Source organism: Aulostomus chinensis, chromosome 1, assembly GCF_037954235.1.
Source record: "Aulostomus chinensis isolate RoL2024-O1b breed Wild chromosome 1, RoL_Achi_v1.0, whole genome shotgun sequence".
Classification (NCBI taxonomy): Eukaryota; Metazoa; Chordata; class Actinopteri; order Syngnathiformes; family Aulostomidae; genus Aulostomus; species Aulostomus chinensis.
The window spans coordinates 66,937,783-66,953,867 of record NC_141320.1 but is presented as its reverse complement, the minus strand read 5'-3'; the positions used below and the strand labels follow the sequence as shown (position 1 = coordinate 66,953,867).

Sequence of the window (16,085 nt, the reverse complement as noted above, 5' to 3'; positions counted from 1 at the left end):
CTCAGGCCTCCGTGTTTGTCATGAACGGGAACATCAAACTCCCTCATGACCTTTGACCCACCACAACTGCAACATCAACATGTGTTAAAGCCAGGGGCCCCAGAGTGAGTCAGCCCAGCCCTCCGCAGCACGTTCCAGACACCGCTAATAGAACCCTGGTGTCCAAACATGGCGGCGCGATGCTGCACAGCTGTACGAGGCTGGACAGCGAGGATGACCTCACCTCAGTTTCACATGAATGTCTTGATCTTTCCTGGCAAAAAGTGCTTTCTGAGGGAAACGAGAGCTCTGCAGCCTCATGAAGCCGGCACACCTCCAGTTTAACCAGAGCAGCTATCACTGTTAGCTAAGACGCGAGATCAGCTCTTCTTTCTCGTCTCCTGCTCGTCAGATTCATTTCATGAGCTTTAATTAGCTCTGATGAGAAGCTCGCTCCAGCTTTCAGCTGTAAGGCGGAGCCAAAGAAGTGATGAGGAGTCGAGAGCTGCAGGTGTAACAGCCACATGTTCAACTTGTCACAGCCTCTCGTGTGTTTGTCACTGGGGAGCGACTGTGCAGGAACTGAATCCCGAGAGCTCAGTGACTTTGTGGAGCAGATTCAAAAGGAAGCATGTGGCGTCCGGCCTCGCTAACCTGCCTCTGCCTCCGCCCTCCTCTTGCTGTCTCAACATCTGACAATGCCTGCATCTGCAGGGGAAGCTGAACCCCGGCACAGACGGGCAGCCTGATCCGTGGCTTATCTCCCCCTCTCCACAGGTTCAACCCTGCACATGTGGTGCCGAGTCTGGCAGGCATTACCGTCTCCCCCAGCCTGAAGTGAACGCCGTCCATTTCCACCAGCGCGAAGGGCTTCGTGGTGGATTCCTGTCTGATCTCAGCCTTCATGCTGTGGCCGATGTGCCGGGCCCAAACCACCTGGAAGCCCAGCGGCTGGCTCCAGGGCGGGGGGATGAAGGAGCACCTCAAGTGGACGCTGTGGCCGACCAGCTCCGGGGCGATCACGGGCCGGGACGGCAGCGACGGCAGCGACGGCAGAGCAGCTGCTGGAGCGAAGGTGAGATCGTGAGCCGCGTGAAGCCAGAATCACTAAGATGCTATTTTTTTTTACAACTTCTGTGTTTCTTTCTCACCTTTGCACCGTCCGTTGACCTCCACTTCACCGAAAGGGCAGAGCTTGGGTCCCACATCTGGAGCAGCTGGAAGTGGGACGCTTCAGATCAATATCTCGAAATATAGCCTGACTTTCAGCCTTGATCTCTGGTAAATCTTTGGTATTTTCAACAGGATTTCTGGTGCTTGGGTTGCTCAACCCAGCGGGAGAAAATGCATGCGAGCTGTTGACACTGGAGGGCGAGGGGAAGGTGAGTTTACACATCAATCTGCCTCAACTTTATGGCGCTTTAGCCTGCAGCCTGACTTCAGACAATGACGGGCAGAAGGAACCTTTTAGCTGTGGAACTCAGGAGGAGGAACTGCCTGAGGTTCCACAGTCTATGAGGGTACAGTAGAGGCTGGATAGTGTGGTGCTAAACCCTCGAACGCGTGGTGAAAAGAGTGCCATCTTTTAAACGCTGCTGTATCACCATTCATGTTCAGAGGTCAGTGATGAGTACACCGACACGCCCCTGTGGTTCACCTTTAGCGCAGTATCCCATACACCCCTGCGTGGGCTGCAGGTAGTACACCAGGAATTCGCCGCAGTTTCGCACGCTGACCGGGATGCGGAAGAGGCAGCAGTCTTTGGCGCTGCCGTGGAAGAACTGCCAGGTGGCACAGGCGGAGAGCTGGCGAACCTCGCCGGGCTGCGGCAGGGGGGCGTCCCTCAGTGACAGCCAGACCGGCGCCTGAGTCCCACAGCGATTCATCTGTAAAAGACAATTGCAGCTTGGGGCTATTATACCCTCCCCCCCGGCTGAAGGTGCTGCTTATACCTGGATGACCTTCAGGGATCGTAAAACAAACGTCTGGTCTGAAGGCATCAGAGTCTGTTGACATTCGGAACTCGTACCTCAACGCACGTCGTCGGCATCTCCGCCGGCTTGTTGTTGATCTTGAATCGGTACCAACCAGGTGCCAGCGAGTGGTCACAGACCAGGTCCTGGATCGCTGTGTTCTGGATCTCCGTGGAGTCAAAGTCGATGCTGCGGTACGGGTTGCGCAGAATCCGATGGCCTCCTGGGAAACACTCTGGAGCTGAGGAACGGAGCAGGTTTGTTCAGCGTGGCTCCAAATGGAACTCTGACACCAGGTTCCTCCAGGACTCCCAGAGGAAGTGAGGAGGCGGAATCTCAGGCTATGATCAGGTGACGCCTGCAGACACGCTTTTATCTTGATGAAGTCATGCAGTTTGGGACAGGTCAGGAGACTAAACCACACCTGTGGAGGGTTCATGAGACGCGCGTCCGTCCCTCAGTGCTCATCAACAAACACGTTTGTCCATTTAGACAAAGAGGAGGTGCAACGTCTGCTCCCTCAGCTCAGCAACGTTAGCATTCTTTTAGCATTTCTTGCTATTTTGTGTCCCATATTTGCGGCTTTAACACCGTTGACCTCCACGTAACCTCGAGATACCGGAGACCATTTAAAAAGACAAACAAGCAGGCGTCTGCCAAACCACCAGTGGGATTAGAATCCAGCGATGGCTCAGTCCCAGCTCATTTTAATCAGAGCCTGATCTCGTTAGTGTGAAGGAACCGCCAGGTCTTACCTAGAATGACTTTACTCATATCAGTTCATTAAAGTTTGACAAGAGAACCGGCTCTTAACAAACGGCCTGAGCTGATGCTAATCTGGTTCCTGTCCTGAGGGCTGCAGAGGGGGAGCTGACCTGAGACCAGACGAAACCCAGACTATCATCTCAGATGAGCTGACAGCATTTAGAATCTCCACCTACAGCCACCAGCAGCCTCTACCTCCATCGCAGTCAAACAGGTGGCAAAGGTGACAGACGAGTGCCGTTTTCTCTCTCAAGGGTGTTGAGAGGGTGAGCAGCAGGGATCCGTTCACCCCAGAGGTCATCGAGATCGCTAAGAACAACAGAGATCCCTGTGAGCGGCTCTGAACCGGCCCGGGAAAGTCGCCAGCGGCGCATGACACGCCTCTGAACACCGTCTGCAGCGACCTGAGGGATGATTTGTGCAGGACATGAAGTTTTCCACTCTGTCCACATCTGTGAGAGGAAGCGGCTCAAACGTCGTCACCAGACGCCGTTCTTAACAAAGGAGAACAGGCTGTTCTTTCACTTCCGGCCGACACAAACGGTCACTTTCTGCTTGTTTGAGTTTGTCAAAGAAAACAAACCCCGCCAGTGTTCAGGACGTCTCGAGCCTCTGAAAGCCTTGACTGGGCAGGGTGGCGTTCCTGTTGGCGAGTCTAAACATGGCTGCTCCCTGTCTTCACGATCCCGTGAAAGCAAACGCTCCTCGTCCTGAAGCTGCGGCGACGAGACGGGAGGTCACAGGTTGTCCAAACAACCAGGTTTTCAGCTCGCAAGACAATCAGCGAGACTTTGGCTGCTGGCTAAATGGTTCCAATGGGCGGCTTAATGAGTTTACAGTGCCTGGGGGGTGGGGGGAGCTCATGAACCGGCCCCCGAGCGGGGGGGCCTCAGCCACCCAGATGTGCAGACGCTCAGCAGAGATTAACCCAGCGGAGGCTGCAGGGCCCTCCCCCAGGGCCTGTCATTCACTACGGCGTGGTGCCGGCGAGGCCCTCCTGGACCTGATCCGCCTCCACGAAGGTCCCCCCTCACGTTTCTCTGGACCATCAAACAAAACGAATCCCATTTCTGCCGCCTGCCTGTGGAAGCAGCAACATCTGGGCGACTGCTGCTGCTTCCAGCTGCTGCTTTACTGGGATTCAGCCTCAATCAACCACTCAGAAGGACGCTGAAGTCACGACGGCGTGATTTCTGATTCACGCGACCTGTGAATTCATGCTTGGTCGGGTTCGTCCCCGCCACAACAAATCGGCGGATTTCACAATGTCAGTTTTCTGAATGGAGTTCGGCTCCGGGAGCTTTGATGGCAACGTTTCAGGTCCTAATTAAAAACGGCGTCTGTCAGCCTGCCTGAGAGGAGACGCACGCACGCGCGCCGCAGTTACGTAATGAAGTCAGAGCTAGACTGCCACCACATGGAGCCTCCTGCTGCACCTCCTTCTGCACTTTGCACCTTAAATGGAGCTTCAGTAGGAAGCAGGTTGGTCGGGGCTGCAACCAAACAACTGGAGGGGGAGGGGGAGGAGTTTACGATGAGACTTTACTGCTGATGGCTTTCATCTGGAGTTTGGCTCCCTGGAGACGGGGGGGTGGTACTGAAGAGCGTTTAAATGTGGTACTTTAATTTGTTCATGTTGTTTATTTACTCCGTTCACTGAAACTTCCTGTATTCGTCTGCTTGGATTTTACTTGTTTCTCCTGACTTCTGCTGGGTTAGAATCCTTGAGTTTGGCTCCGGTATCAATCAGCTGATCACCACCACCTTCATCACCACCATCATCACCACCATCACCTTCATCATCATCACCACCATCATCATCATCACCACCATCACCTTCATCATCATCATCACCACGAGTCTCTGAGCTGAAACAACTTTCTGCGGCATCTGGTGCCGAGTGAGATCACGTGACGCTGCGGGTCACATTAAACATCAGCTTTTATTGTAATTATTATTTGTTTAAATCCCTTTTCATCTTCCACATGAACTCAACGACCAACAACAACAACCACCGCTACTCACCCCGCTGCGGCTGCGCCAGGACTCCCAGCAGCCGCACCAGCATCAGCGCCAGTCCCGACTGGCGCACGCGGTCCATGTCTGCGGGGGTCGGTCGGTCAGTGGAGCGCGCGCCCTCCGCCGTCCGGTCCCATCGGTGTCTGGAGGCGAAGGAGCGGAGGTTTGCGCTCCGCTCACATGTGCGCAAGATGAGGAGGGAGGAGGGAGGAGGGAGGAGGGAGGAGGGCGGCTGCTCACGCCTCCGGAGGTGGATCCTCCTCTGTCGGCCAAGAGCTGACAGCGTAATGACGTCATCACTTTGATCCTCCCGCACCTGTAGGAAAGTTTTCCATTTCAACATGGCGGCGCTCGACTGGGATATCGATCTGCCAGCTTCCACTCAGGGGTGATCAGTTACTGATCAACGGAACAAATCCAGAAGAGGAGAAATGATGTTTGTGTTTCTGAAGACGGAAACGTGATGACGTCATCTGTCATGTTCTCCTGATCGTCACAATAAAGTGAACTTGTTTGAATGTGGTGCAGAGGGGAATCCTGGGCTGCAGGAGTTCTGGTCCGGTTCTCCATGTGACTCCAGTGACTGACACCCCTCCCAGTGGGGGGGCGGACAGATCCCGCAGGGCTGCAACAGAGAAGGTCGTCCTCGGTGCGTTGAGTAAACATCAGGTGCTGGAGGCCTCGTGGACTAAAGACATACCTTTCCACTAAATAAAGGCCTGCGAGGAGGAGGAGGAGGAGCAGGAGGAGGAGGAGCAGGTGTTCAGCCGCTCCGCCTCCCTCACATCTCAGTCAGGATGTCTTAGCTGGTGGGAGCTGAATAATAGAGCAACGACTGGGAGGAGTAGGGGAGGCTGGGGCCAGTCGGAACGCCTTGAGGCTCCTCACTTATGAAGCTGGTTAACGCCCCTGTGGCGCGTTGAGGGCCAGATTCCGTAAATTCCTGTTGGACTGATTGCCGCGGACGATGGGCTCTGACTTCTGGAGTTTGTTCCTCGAACTGAAGACTCGGCTTCCTGTTCCTCGCATAGACCTGCGACACGACTCATTAGCTAATTGCTAATTACAAGTTAGCTTTGTTTGATACGGAACATTTTTGCTGTTGTAAAACAATTATTTCTGCAAACTTGGAAATCTAGTAGGACGTCCCACTGGTATAGGGTCAAAGGTCAACGCACTTGGATACAGGAAGTGGGCCAGCAGTCGATGCTAATTGTACGCAGTAGCCAAACGGTGTGATGACAGCTGAAGTATCAGTCACATGACGCACTGGGACTGTGGTAATTATCACGACCTGATGATGTTAGCAGCGTGCGAACCAGACTCCCATTAGCCAAGAGCTAAACAGGAAGTTATCCCTGTCATGTCCTCCCCGCTGCAGCACTGAGGCGCCTCTGTGGCGGAGAAACCATCATCTGCCGCTGACGCCTCCATTTGATGTTTGTGCCCTGAGAAACTACGGGGGGGGGGGGGGGTGTCTGGCTCCTGAGTGCTTCCAGATGTCAGGAATCCTCTTGAACTGTGGGAACAACCTGCCGTGAACTTGCAGGAGGCTGTGATGTCACGGCGGTTGTGACTTTCACAAGCATTCCAGAAAAACCCGAGACAAGAAGTTACAACTGAAGCTGGTTTGCACTCATTTTTCCCAGAAAGAACAAAAGGGGGAAATGACGACCTGCGGATGGTCGCTTGGCGCCTGTGATTGTAGAGCACGGACTGTGTGAGGTCAAAGGTCAATCAGTTTGACCCTGAGAGCGCGTTTTCCTGAAGTTCACTTCGGATGTGTTTCTGTAGCGATGCCAGAAGCTTCACCGTTATCCACGGACACACTGTGACGGCGGCCAGTTGGCGCTCTCCGCTGTGAGTCAGCGTGACCTTTGAACTCTCAGCGTCGGCTCTTCTCACTCTGCCAGGCTGCATAATGGGACGCCTCCCAGACGGCGAGGTGTCAGTTTGCTGTGGTGGAAGAATCCACGGGAGCTGATAGGGTTGTAGTTGATGTGGCGTCTGGAGGTGATGATCACATGATCTGCTGGACTTACAGGTCTGTCGTTAAAGGGTCAGGGTCAGGACAGGAACCAGCAGCTCCTCAGACCAGCGTTAAAGTGAAGCTGGACCTCCTCTCGAGTCCGGGTTTCAGTAGCGGCATGAAAACCAATAGTTTTGAAATAACTGACCGTAGTTTGTCTGAACTTTTGAGGGTTTTTGAAGGAAACCTTTCAGAACCATTTATGTCCACGTTGCTATAGAAACCTTTGCTTGGTAATGACATGGAGTGCTGGTCAAACGCGCCTGAGCGGCCGCAATTTTGCAGGTCAACTTTGCGTCCCTCGGCATGACGAAGCCCGGAAACCTCGACGACAGCAGATTCGTCAGACTTTGCTGCCATCTAGTGGCCGTCTGGGAGAACTGCTAGAACTCGATTAAAAAAAACACAAAACAAAAAAAACCCGATGTGAAACGGGAAGGACCGAATATTTAAATAGAAATGATGGAAGTGAAACTGTGACGGAGACTTGAGCCGCTGGTTCCCAGCAAACAAGCTTGAAACCTCAGGGATCGATCGGGACCACGAGGGGGGACCGACCGCGGGGCGGCGGCCAATGATTAACCTCCCGCGGGGTTAAAGAGCGATCCTGAAGCGGAGAGTTCACATCCGCGGAGCGACCCGAGGGTGAGTCCCACCTCCATCGTGTCTCTGCTCTGATGAATTGTCGCTTTGACACCGGTAACAGACGAGGCTGTCACGTAAATATGCAGTTGATGGAATGTTTGAATAACCGACGCGTTTTTGAAAAGATCAATAACAGGACTACAGTTCCCAAAATGCTCTGCTGTAAGGTCACGAGTCCGCGGGATTCGCTGTGACCCGGTTTGTTTTTATTGCATTGTTAATTTTGTGAACAATTTGGGCAAATTGGCTAAATTGGAACCAGCCGGATGATTGACTGGATGTTCCCGTTTGAAACGCCCCCCGAGGATGTACGACCACCGACCCCAGATCAGTGTGACGCCGAGGGGAAGTTATAAACGTGACGATCGTCGGGCAAGTTCTCCTCTGCGACCAGGGTCCGAGGATCATCAGCCTGCACGTCACTATGACGTTGCTTTGACTCAAAGCCGACTCTTACTTAGTTCCTGTTGGTTCGAAGCTCCAGGAGTGAGAACCTGGCAGTTGGCTGTCATTTCCCTCAGAGACCTGAACATGAAACTGTGTTGGCCAATCTGTGGCCCTGTGACGCGTCCTCTCGTCTCCGCAGGCCAGTGATGGACGCGTTCACCGGCTCGACCCCCACAGAAACCCTGGAGCGGGTCTCAGCCTCGCTGGGCTGCAGGCCCACGAGCGCAGCTGTGGCCGCCTTCCTGGACCAACACGACCCGCTGCGGCACCTCAGGGAGAAGTTCCTGGTGCCCAGAATGGCAGATCTGCCTCCTTGTGAGTGAGCGATGTCGGTTGTGAGAGGTTCTGCTGCTCTAACGCAGTCCTGACTTCTTCTGTGGTGTGCAGCCGACCTGTCGCTGGTGGACGGGGGGGACGAGTGCATCTACCTGGTGGGGAACTCTCTGGGGCTTCAGCCTCTGATGGCCCGGAGGTACCTGGAGGAGGAGCTGGACAAGTGGGCCAAAATGTACGCGAGTCTTTGTTTGTGTCCAGAAGCCGATTGTTGTCCTCGACCGCATTAACCCAAGTGTCTCCCAGGGGCGTGCACGGCCACACGGAGGGCTCGCGGCCGTGGGCCTGGGCCGAGAACCACCTGGAGGAGCTCATGGCCAACGTTGTCGGTAACTCAGCTGAGCCGTGGTGGAACGCCGCCAGGTCACTGAACTCCGGCACCAGGCCTGGTTCTGTAGGGTCCAAAGGGCAGCTGAAGCAAACCTGCAGTCGGGGCTCCAAATCAACGCCTTCTCATTTCTGTCAATATTCAATGTTTGATTTCCGATGAGACGAGACGTTGTTGACCTCGTCAGTAATGACGGCAGAAGTGGAGGTCAAAACGTTCACCTGGGATTTCTTTGTTTGCTAAAATGGAGGTGGAAACTTTAAAAGCTGACACCTTGAAGCGTCATTCAGCGTTAATGTGGTTCTCCTTTTGGGTGCAGGAGCCAAACCGGATGAGGTGGCGCTGATGAACGGCCTGACGGTGAATTTACACCTGCTGATGGTAAGAGCCGCCACCGCCACCGCCACCGCCATCATCACCACCACCACAGGTGAAGCGAGTCTCTCTCTCTCATTCCCTGCCAGCTTTCCTTCTACAAACCGACTGCGGCGCGGCACAAGGTCCTCCTGGAGGACAAGGCCTTCCCCTCCGATCACGTGAGTGTTTTCTCAGGTGTGTTTTTACGGCGCCACATGCTGGCGTCTATAAAAGCGGGCCACTGGCGTTTTACTGGCCCCTTCATGATGCTGCTGTTGATTGACAGCAGTCGTGTGTGTCTCCCGTCCTCAGTACGCTGTCGAATCTCAGATCCGACTGCGAGGATTTGACCCCGAGCAGAGCATGCTGCTGCTGGCGCCCAGACCGGTACGTCCCCCACACAACGCAGCACACCGCCGATGTAACGTTGACCAGCTCACACGTGTGCCTCCACGCCCCATCAGGGAGAAGAGACTCTGAGGACGGAGGACATCCTGGAGGTGATCCAGAGGGAGGGCGACGCCATCGCTGTGGTGATGTTCAGTGGGGTTCAGTACTACACGGGCCAGCTGTTCAACATGGCCGCCATCACCGAGGCCGGTCACAGGAAGGTAACCTGTTTGGGTCGCAGGAAGTGTCATCATGTGGTGCTGAGCCTCAGCTGACCGCTGCCTGGTCCTCAGGGCTGCTACGTGGGGTTCGACTGCGCTCACGCGGCGGGGAACGCCGAGCTGAGGCTGCACGACTGGGGGGTCGACTTCGCCTGCTGGTGCTCCTACAAGGTCAGCTGACAGGAAACGCTGCATCAGCATCAGGGATGAGAATTGATACGATTTGTACGATTCCGATTCCATTATCGGTGTTGCTCAACGATTCGATTCTTTATCGATTCTAATTTGGGGAAGAAGAACAAACACTTTGATTGGCATCGATTTTTTTAATAAGAAGTCCCAACGAGGTCCAAAGCCTTGATGTTCACACGAGAACGGGCAACATTTGACCGAAACATTTTTCTGATGGACATAAAACATCCTCCTTTTTTAAAGGACGGGTGAGCTGACGGCACTCAGAAATACTCCGAGATGATCCCTGGCAAATACTACAGAGCGGATACTTTGAAGAATTCCCAATTGTTGCAGGAAACGAGCTTGTGTGCTTTTTCAGGAAGGCTACGTGATCTCTCTGGACACACAGACAGCGTTACAGTCCAGACAGAGGGGCAGAGTGTCTCTATGTTCCACCACCAGAGTGGGGCGCTGTCCTAGGAGGGGACGGAGGGCAGGCTTCTGTCCAGCTGGATCTCCTGGTCCACTCTCTGGGCGAGAGAGAGAAGGGGCTGCGATTTTTGAAATAAGTGCAGGCGGTTGTCCTCCTCGTCAAAGAGTTCCTCGTCCTTTTCTGCTCTGCTGCTGGTGGTGGTGCTGCTGGTGGTGCTGCTGGTGGTGGTGCTGGTGCTGGTGGTGGTGCTGGTGCTGGTGGTGCTGCTGGTGCTGCCTGGAATTAAATGAACATGAAGCAAATACCATTGGGCACCACAAAAGAATGAGTTGGTTCACCATACGTAGTCTTCCTCTACTTCTTCTTCCTCTACTTCTTCCTCCTCTATTTCTTCTTCCTCTACTTCTTCCTCCTCTACTTCTTCCTCCTCTACTTCTTCTTCCTCTACTTCTTCTTCCTCTACTTCTTCCTCCTCTACTTCTTCCTCCTCTACTTCTTCTTCCTCTACTTCTTCTTCCTCTACTTCTTCCTCCTCTACTTCTTCCTCCTGTACTTCTTCTTCCTCTACTTCTTCCTCCTCTACTTCTTCCTCCTCTACTTCTTCCTCCTCTACTTCTTCCTCCTCTACTTCTTCTTCCTCTACTTCTTCCTCCTCGCTCGAGGGGTGACGTAAACACATCACAAACTTGGAATATCGAGCCACGAATGAAAGGTGTCACACTCAGAATGTCCTCATCTGTTGCTGCTTCCCTGATCTCATTCCAGAGGTTCCAGATGTTAAATATAATGAAATAACAATGTCATCATGAAACCTAATGAGTGAAGCATCTCGTTAACTTGGAGGTCCTCCAGTTGCTGAGTCATATCGTCTCAACCCAATATTTCCTCCACAATTGAGGAATTCAGGGCATCGACTGTAGCAAATGGATGCCAGCCCTTCCCACCACCTTGGTGACTCGGGGTCGTTCGTCTCCCCCGGCCTGGGGTCGTTCGTCTCCCCCGGCCTGGGGTCGTTCGTCTCCCCCGGCCTGGGGTCGTTCGTCTCCCCCGGCCTGGGGTCGTTCGTCTCCCTCGGCCTGGGGTCGTTCGTCTCCCCTGGCCTGGGGTCGTTCGTCTCCCCCGGCCTGGGGTCGTTCGTCTCCCCCGGCCTGGGGTCGTTCGTCTCCCCCGGCCTGGGGTCGTTCGTCTCCCTCGGCCTGGGGTCGTTCGTCTCCCCTGGCCTGGGGTCGTTCGTCTCCCCCGGCCTGGGGTCGTTCGTCTCCCCCGGCCTGGGGTCGTTCGTCTCCCCCGGCCTGGGGTCGTTCGTCTCCCCCGGCCTGGGGTGTTTTCCTGTCGCCAGCCTGGATGGAAGGAGAAGCTGAGCAGGAGCGCTGACTGAGCGTTGGATGCTTTCCCAAGAGGCCCATCGGCAGTGGGAGCCACTTACCAGAGTTTCCTTCCGTAGCTGCAGAGGTGATCACAGCTTGGCGGCTGCAGCCGCTGCTGGCAGTGCATCGGTGCGAAGCGTCTCAAAAACACGACGCTCGTTTGAAGTGACTGCATGCGTTGCGTGCAAATGTTTCTGCACATTGGTCGTATTCCCTCCCGACGCCGTTATCGCCACCTTGCAATGACTGCAAGTCGCTTTGTTGTCATTTTTCCTCGTGAAGTGAAGCCACACTTTGGATCGTTTGAACCCAGTTGGTGCCGTTGTCATGGTTACGACTGCAATGCAGCGTGACCTCATCACGTAGTCGTACTTGCTGAATCGAGCGTGCGTAACATGCGTAAGTTAGGTGACGTAATTCGTGCTGGTTGGAATCGATAAGAGAATCGTTAGACAAACGATTCCATGGAATTGAACCGGTTCTCGATTCCCATCCCTAATCAGCATTGACTTGATTTCCTGATGTGACGAGTCTCTCCTCCACAGTATCTCAACTCAGGCGCGGGCGGTCTGGCGGGGGCCTTCGTCCACCGGAAACACAGCCACACCGTCAAACCTGCGTGAGTGCTCAACCACAGGAAGTGAGCTGAAGTGGTGAGGCGGCCATGATGACATGTGACAACCCTGTGTCTCTCCAGGCTGCTGGGCTGGTGGGGTCATGACCTGAAGTCTCGCTTCCTGATGAATAACGGTACAGAGCCCCCCCCCCAAGGAGTCAGCAGTGTCTCCACCAGCTGCTGCCATCTTGTGGTCATATTTGATATCACAGCCAGAACTCGTTTCCTTGACCTTTTATCAGCTCAGCACAGGAGCAGCAGCTGGTGTGGAGGTTAGATGGCTCAAGCTGGGAAATACAGATGAGCCACTTGCAGTAGCAGTACTGGGACACAGTAACAGTACTAGGATGCAGTACCAGGACACAGTAGCAGTACTGGGACACAGTAGCAGTACTGGGACACAGTAGCAGTACTGGGACACAGTAACAGTACTAGGATGCAGTACCAGGACACAGTAGCAGTACTGGGACACAGTAGCAGTACTGGGACACAGTAGCAGTACTGGGACACAGTAGCAGTACTAGGATGCAGTACCAGGACACAGTAGCAGTACTGGGACACAGAAGCAGTACTGGGACACAGTCGTAGTACTAGGACACAGTAGCAGTACTGGGACACAGAAGCAGTACTGGGACACAGTAGCAGTACAGGGACACAGTCGTAGTACTGGGACACAGTAACAGTACTAGGATGCAGTACCAGGACACAGGAGCAGTACTGGGACACAGTAACAGTACTAGGATGCAGTACCAGGACACAGTAGCAGTACTGGGACACAGTAGCAGTACTGGGACACAGTAACAGTACTAGGATGCAGTACCAGGACACAGTAGCAGTACCGGGACACAGAAGCAGTACTGGGACACAGTCGTAGTACTGGGACACAGTAACAGTACTAGGATGCAGTACCAGGACACAGTAGCAGTACTGGGATGCAGTACCGGGACACAGTAGCAGTACTGGGACACAGTAGCAGTACTGGGACACAGTCGTAGTACTGGGACACAGTAGCAGTACTGGGACACAGAAGCAGTACTGGGACACAGTAGCAGTACTGGGACACAGTAGCAGTACAGGGACACAGTAGCAGTACTGGGACACAGTAACAGTACTAGGACGCAGTACCAGGACACAGTAGCAGTACTAGGACACAGTAGCAGTACCGGGACACAGGAGCAGTACCAGGACACAGTAGCAGTACCAGGAAACAGTAGCAGTACTAGGACACAGTCGTAGTACTAGGACACAGTCGTAGTACTAGGACACAGTAGCAGTACTGGGACACAGTCGTAGTACTGGGACACAGTAGCAGTACTGGGACACAGTCGTAGTACTGGGACACAGTCGTAGTACTGGGACACAGTAGCAGTACCGGGACACAGTAGCAGTACCGGGACACAGGAGCAGTACCGGGACACAGTAGCAGTACCAGGACACAGTCGTAGTACCGGGACACAGTCGTAGTACTGGGACACAGTAGCAGTACCGGGACACAGTCGTAGTACCGGGACACAGTCGTAGTACCGGGACGAAGTAGCAGTACCGGGACACAGTAGCAGTACTAGGACACAGTCGTAGTACTAGGACACAGTAGCAGTACCGGGACACAGTAGCAGTACCAGGACAGAGTCGTAGTACCAGGACACAGTCGTAGTACTAGGACACAGTCGTAGTACTAGGACACAGTAGCAGTACCGGGACACAGTAGCAGTACTGGGACACAGTAGCAGTACCGGGACACAGTAGCAGTACTGGGACACAGTCGTAGTACCAGGACACAGTCGTAGTACTAGGACACAGTAACCTGGCAGAACAGTTCCAGAAGGAGTCAAAGTTTTGTGTTGTCGACCTCAAACCTGCCCCTGAGCCCCCGTCTGAGGTGAAGACATCCAGGACTTCTGAAGCTGAATAATTCGACGTAGTTGGCAAAGTGTGAGCTTCTGTAACCTTGAGCCTCACCTGTCACCTGTCAGTCTGAAGGTGTCTGATATTCACTCCTAAATTCATGCTGGTGGGATTTCTAAGGTCAGTGAACTCCGCCAGTCGCAGGTGTGGCCACGCCTCCTCATTTCATGAGTGTTGACATTGTCGGTTCTCCCTGAAGGCATCAAAACTGTGATTGAACACATCTGGAATTATCTAGGAAACAAAAAACCATGAAAGAACTCCAACAGGTTCTATGTTCTAGGTTCTCCTAAACAGCCTCCCTCTGACTCCTGCTCTGCTCACCCTTGGCGTTCTCTCCGTGAGCTTCATGAGGTCATCACCTGAAACGGTTCTCCAACAGTCTTGAAGGAGTTCCAGAGGTGCTGAGCACCTGTTGGTCCTCTGACCTTCACTCTGCGCTCCATCTCATCCCAAACATCGACGACGGTCCAACGAACCCGAGAGGAGAAACCGTTTCAGGCGATGACATCACAAAGTTCCCTGAGAGGACGAGGGTTTGCGGCGCTGCATCAAGGCAGAGGGAGGCGACTTTGAGGAGCTGGAATATAAAACTTGTAGTTGTGTAACCATTTTTCGTTTCTAATTCCGTTCATCCAGCTTGACCTACCTGACGTCCTGACGCTAACGAGAGCCCCCTGCGTGGGGGGTGTGGCCTCTCCTCCGCTGGGAGTCTGCGTTTCTTTCAACATAATTGTCTGAGTTCTTTCTGCTTGGTGTTTTTCCAAACTTGCTCAAATGATGTTTCATTTATGGGAGTAAACTGGTGAGAAGCACCTGAGAATATTCAGTCACCGTGTGACCGAGCCGCCGCCATCCTCCAGGTGTCACCTGTCGGTGTGTTGTTGACAGTGTTGGAGCTGCAGCCCGGTGTCAGCGGCTTCCGCCTGTCAAACCAGCCCGTCCTGCTGGTGTGCCCCCTGCAGGCCAGTCTGGAGGTACGCCGTCTCTGTCAGTCCTGAACCTTGAAGCACGGCGAGCCGCCGACTGAATGGCGTCACTCTGATTCTCGCAGGTGTTCAACATGACCAGCATGCAGGCGATGCGCAGGAAGTCCCTGCTGCTGACGGGCTACCTGGAGTACCTGATCCAGCACTACTACACCCAGGACCCCACCCACCCTCACAAACCTCACGTCCGCATCATCACGCCGTCCGACCCCCAGCAGAGAGGCTGCCAGCTGTCACTCAGCTTCTCCGTCCCCATCAGAAGGGTCTTCCAGGAGCTGGAGAAGAGGGGCGTGGCTGTGAGTGCAGAGACCGGCGTGACGTAGCTGGATTTGAAAAGTTTAAGGTTTTGACAAGCAGTTGGTGCATCCCTTGTAATTGGTGATGTCACTTCCTGTTCCTCAGTGTGACATGCGTGAGCCCAGTGTGCTGCGCGTCGCTCCAGTGCCGCTCTACAACTCCTTCACTGACGTCCATCGCTTCATGGAGACTCTGGGCGCCGCGCTGGTGGCTGCTGGGAAGCTGTAGAGAGGAGGCGTGTGACGTCAGCGAGCTGAAGCACCAACAGCTGATGACACTTAGCCCGCCACCGCAGTTTATTTATGGCCAAGCGGCCGTTAGCTGGGTCACGTGGTCTGAAGGTGCCGTAGATATTAAACATGAGCAGAGAACCGTTCTGTAAGTCACTCGTGGTTCTCCAAGCTTTGGATTAAAGTCACACAACGATGGGTTGGGGGATTTAGGAAGTTCCAAATATGGTCTGACTTCCTGTGTGTTTGTGTCTGGTGTTTCATATTTGAAGTTTAAATGAGCTTAAGAACGATTCCATGCTCACGACAGCAGGGTCAGGGTCAGGCGTGTGAAAGCAACACACGTGTGCTTCCCCACATGGACCAGTTTACAGTTTGATGGTTCATGGTCTGGATGTCATCAGGCTCACTGGTTAGGACGGAGAACTTCAGGAACCCAGCGTCTCCCAGGGAAACGAAGCTGAAAGACGTCAGCTTTTACTGTCTTTGGTGGGATCGTTCTGGTTTTTCTGGTCCTATTGAAACCGTGTCACCCCCCCCACTCAACCACTTACCTGGTGACCTCGGTGAGTCAGCGTTTGAGTTTTT

General features: G+C 53.9%; 2 protein-coding genes and 1 long non-coding RNA gene across 8 annotated transcripts in view; 2 read left to right on the top strand and 1 right to left on the bottom strand.

The window, feature by feature from the left end:
* Positions 1–893, top strand: part of LOC147272837 (uncharacterized) — a 16,912-nt gene extending 16,019 nt beyond the window's left edge. The window contains exon 6 of the long non-coding RNA XR_015112685.1: positions 757–893. This is a non-coding gene — a long non-coding RNA (uncharacterized LOC147272837). The remainder of the gene's footprint in view (positions 1–756) is intronic.
* Positions 1–4,879, bottom strand: part of LOC147272836 (von Willebrand factor D and EGF domain-containing protein) — an 18,674-nt gene extending 13,795 nt beyond the window's left edge. For 2 of the 3 annotated variants that reach the window (XM_086202497.1, XM_086202498.1), the window contains exons 1-5: positions 4,743–4,879; positions 2,009–2,193; positions 1,637–1,865; positions 1,131–1,196; positions 799–1,040 (exon numbers count right to left, since the gene is read on the bottom strand). In XM_086202497.1, coding sequence (XP_086058623.1) covers positions 799–1,040; positions 1,131–1,196; positions 1,637–1,865; positions 2,009–2,193; positions 4,743–4,818 — 798 coding nt within the window. In that variant the 5' untranslated portion in view covers positions 4,819–4,879. Of the gene's footprint in view, positions 1–798; positions 1,044–1,130; positions 1,254–1,636; positions 1,866–2,008; positions 2,194–4,742 lie in introns of those variants that run through there. The other variant, XM_086202499.1, reaches the window with a different exon arrangement.
* Positions 1,125–16,085, top strand: kynu (kynureninase). 4 transcript variants are annotated; one of them, XM_086202503.1, is made up of 14 exons: positions 1,125–1,361; positions 7,997–8,172; positions 8,245–8,365; positions 8,437–8,519; positions 8,838–8,899; positions 8,983–9,054; positions 9,188–9,262; positions 9,340–9,486; positions 9,559–9,657; positions 12,006–12,079; positions 12,158–12,210; positions 14,873–14,958; positions 15,036–15,266; positions 15,373–16,084. In XM_086202503.1, exons 2-14 carry the CDS (start codon positions 8,004–8,006, stop codon positions 15,493–15,495), a joined length of 1,395 nt encoding a protein of 464 aa, XP_086058629.1. In that variant the 5' UTR covers positions 1,125–1,361; positions 7,997–8,003; the 3' UTR covers positions 15,496–16,084. The 4 variants fall into 4 exon arrangements, with proteins under 4 accessions (XP_086058629.1, XP_086058640.1, XP_086058635.1 ...); XM_086202509.1 differs by lacking the exon at positions 1,125–1,361 and adding an exon at positions 6,382–7,410 and having other exon boundaries at positions 14,845–14,958; positions 15,373–15,519; XM_086202501.1 differs by lacking the exon at positions 1,125–1,361 and adding an exon at positions 6,386–7,410.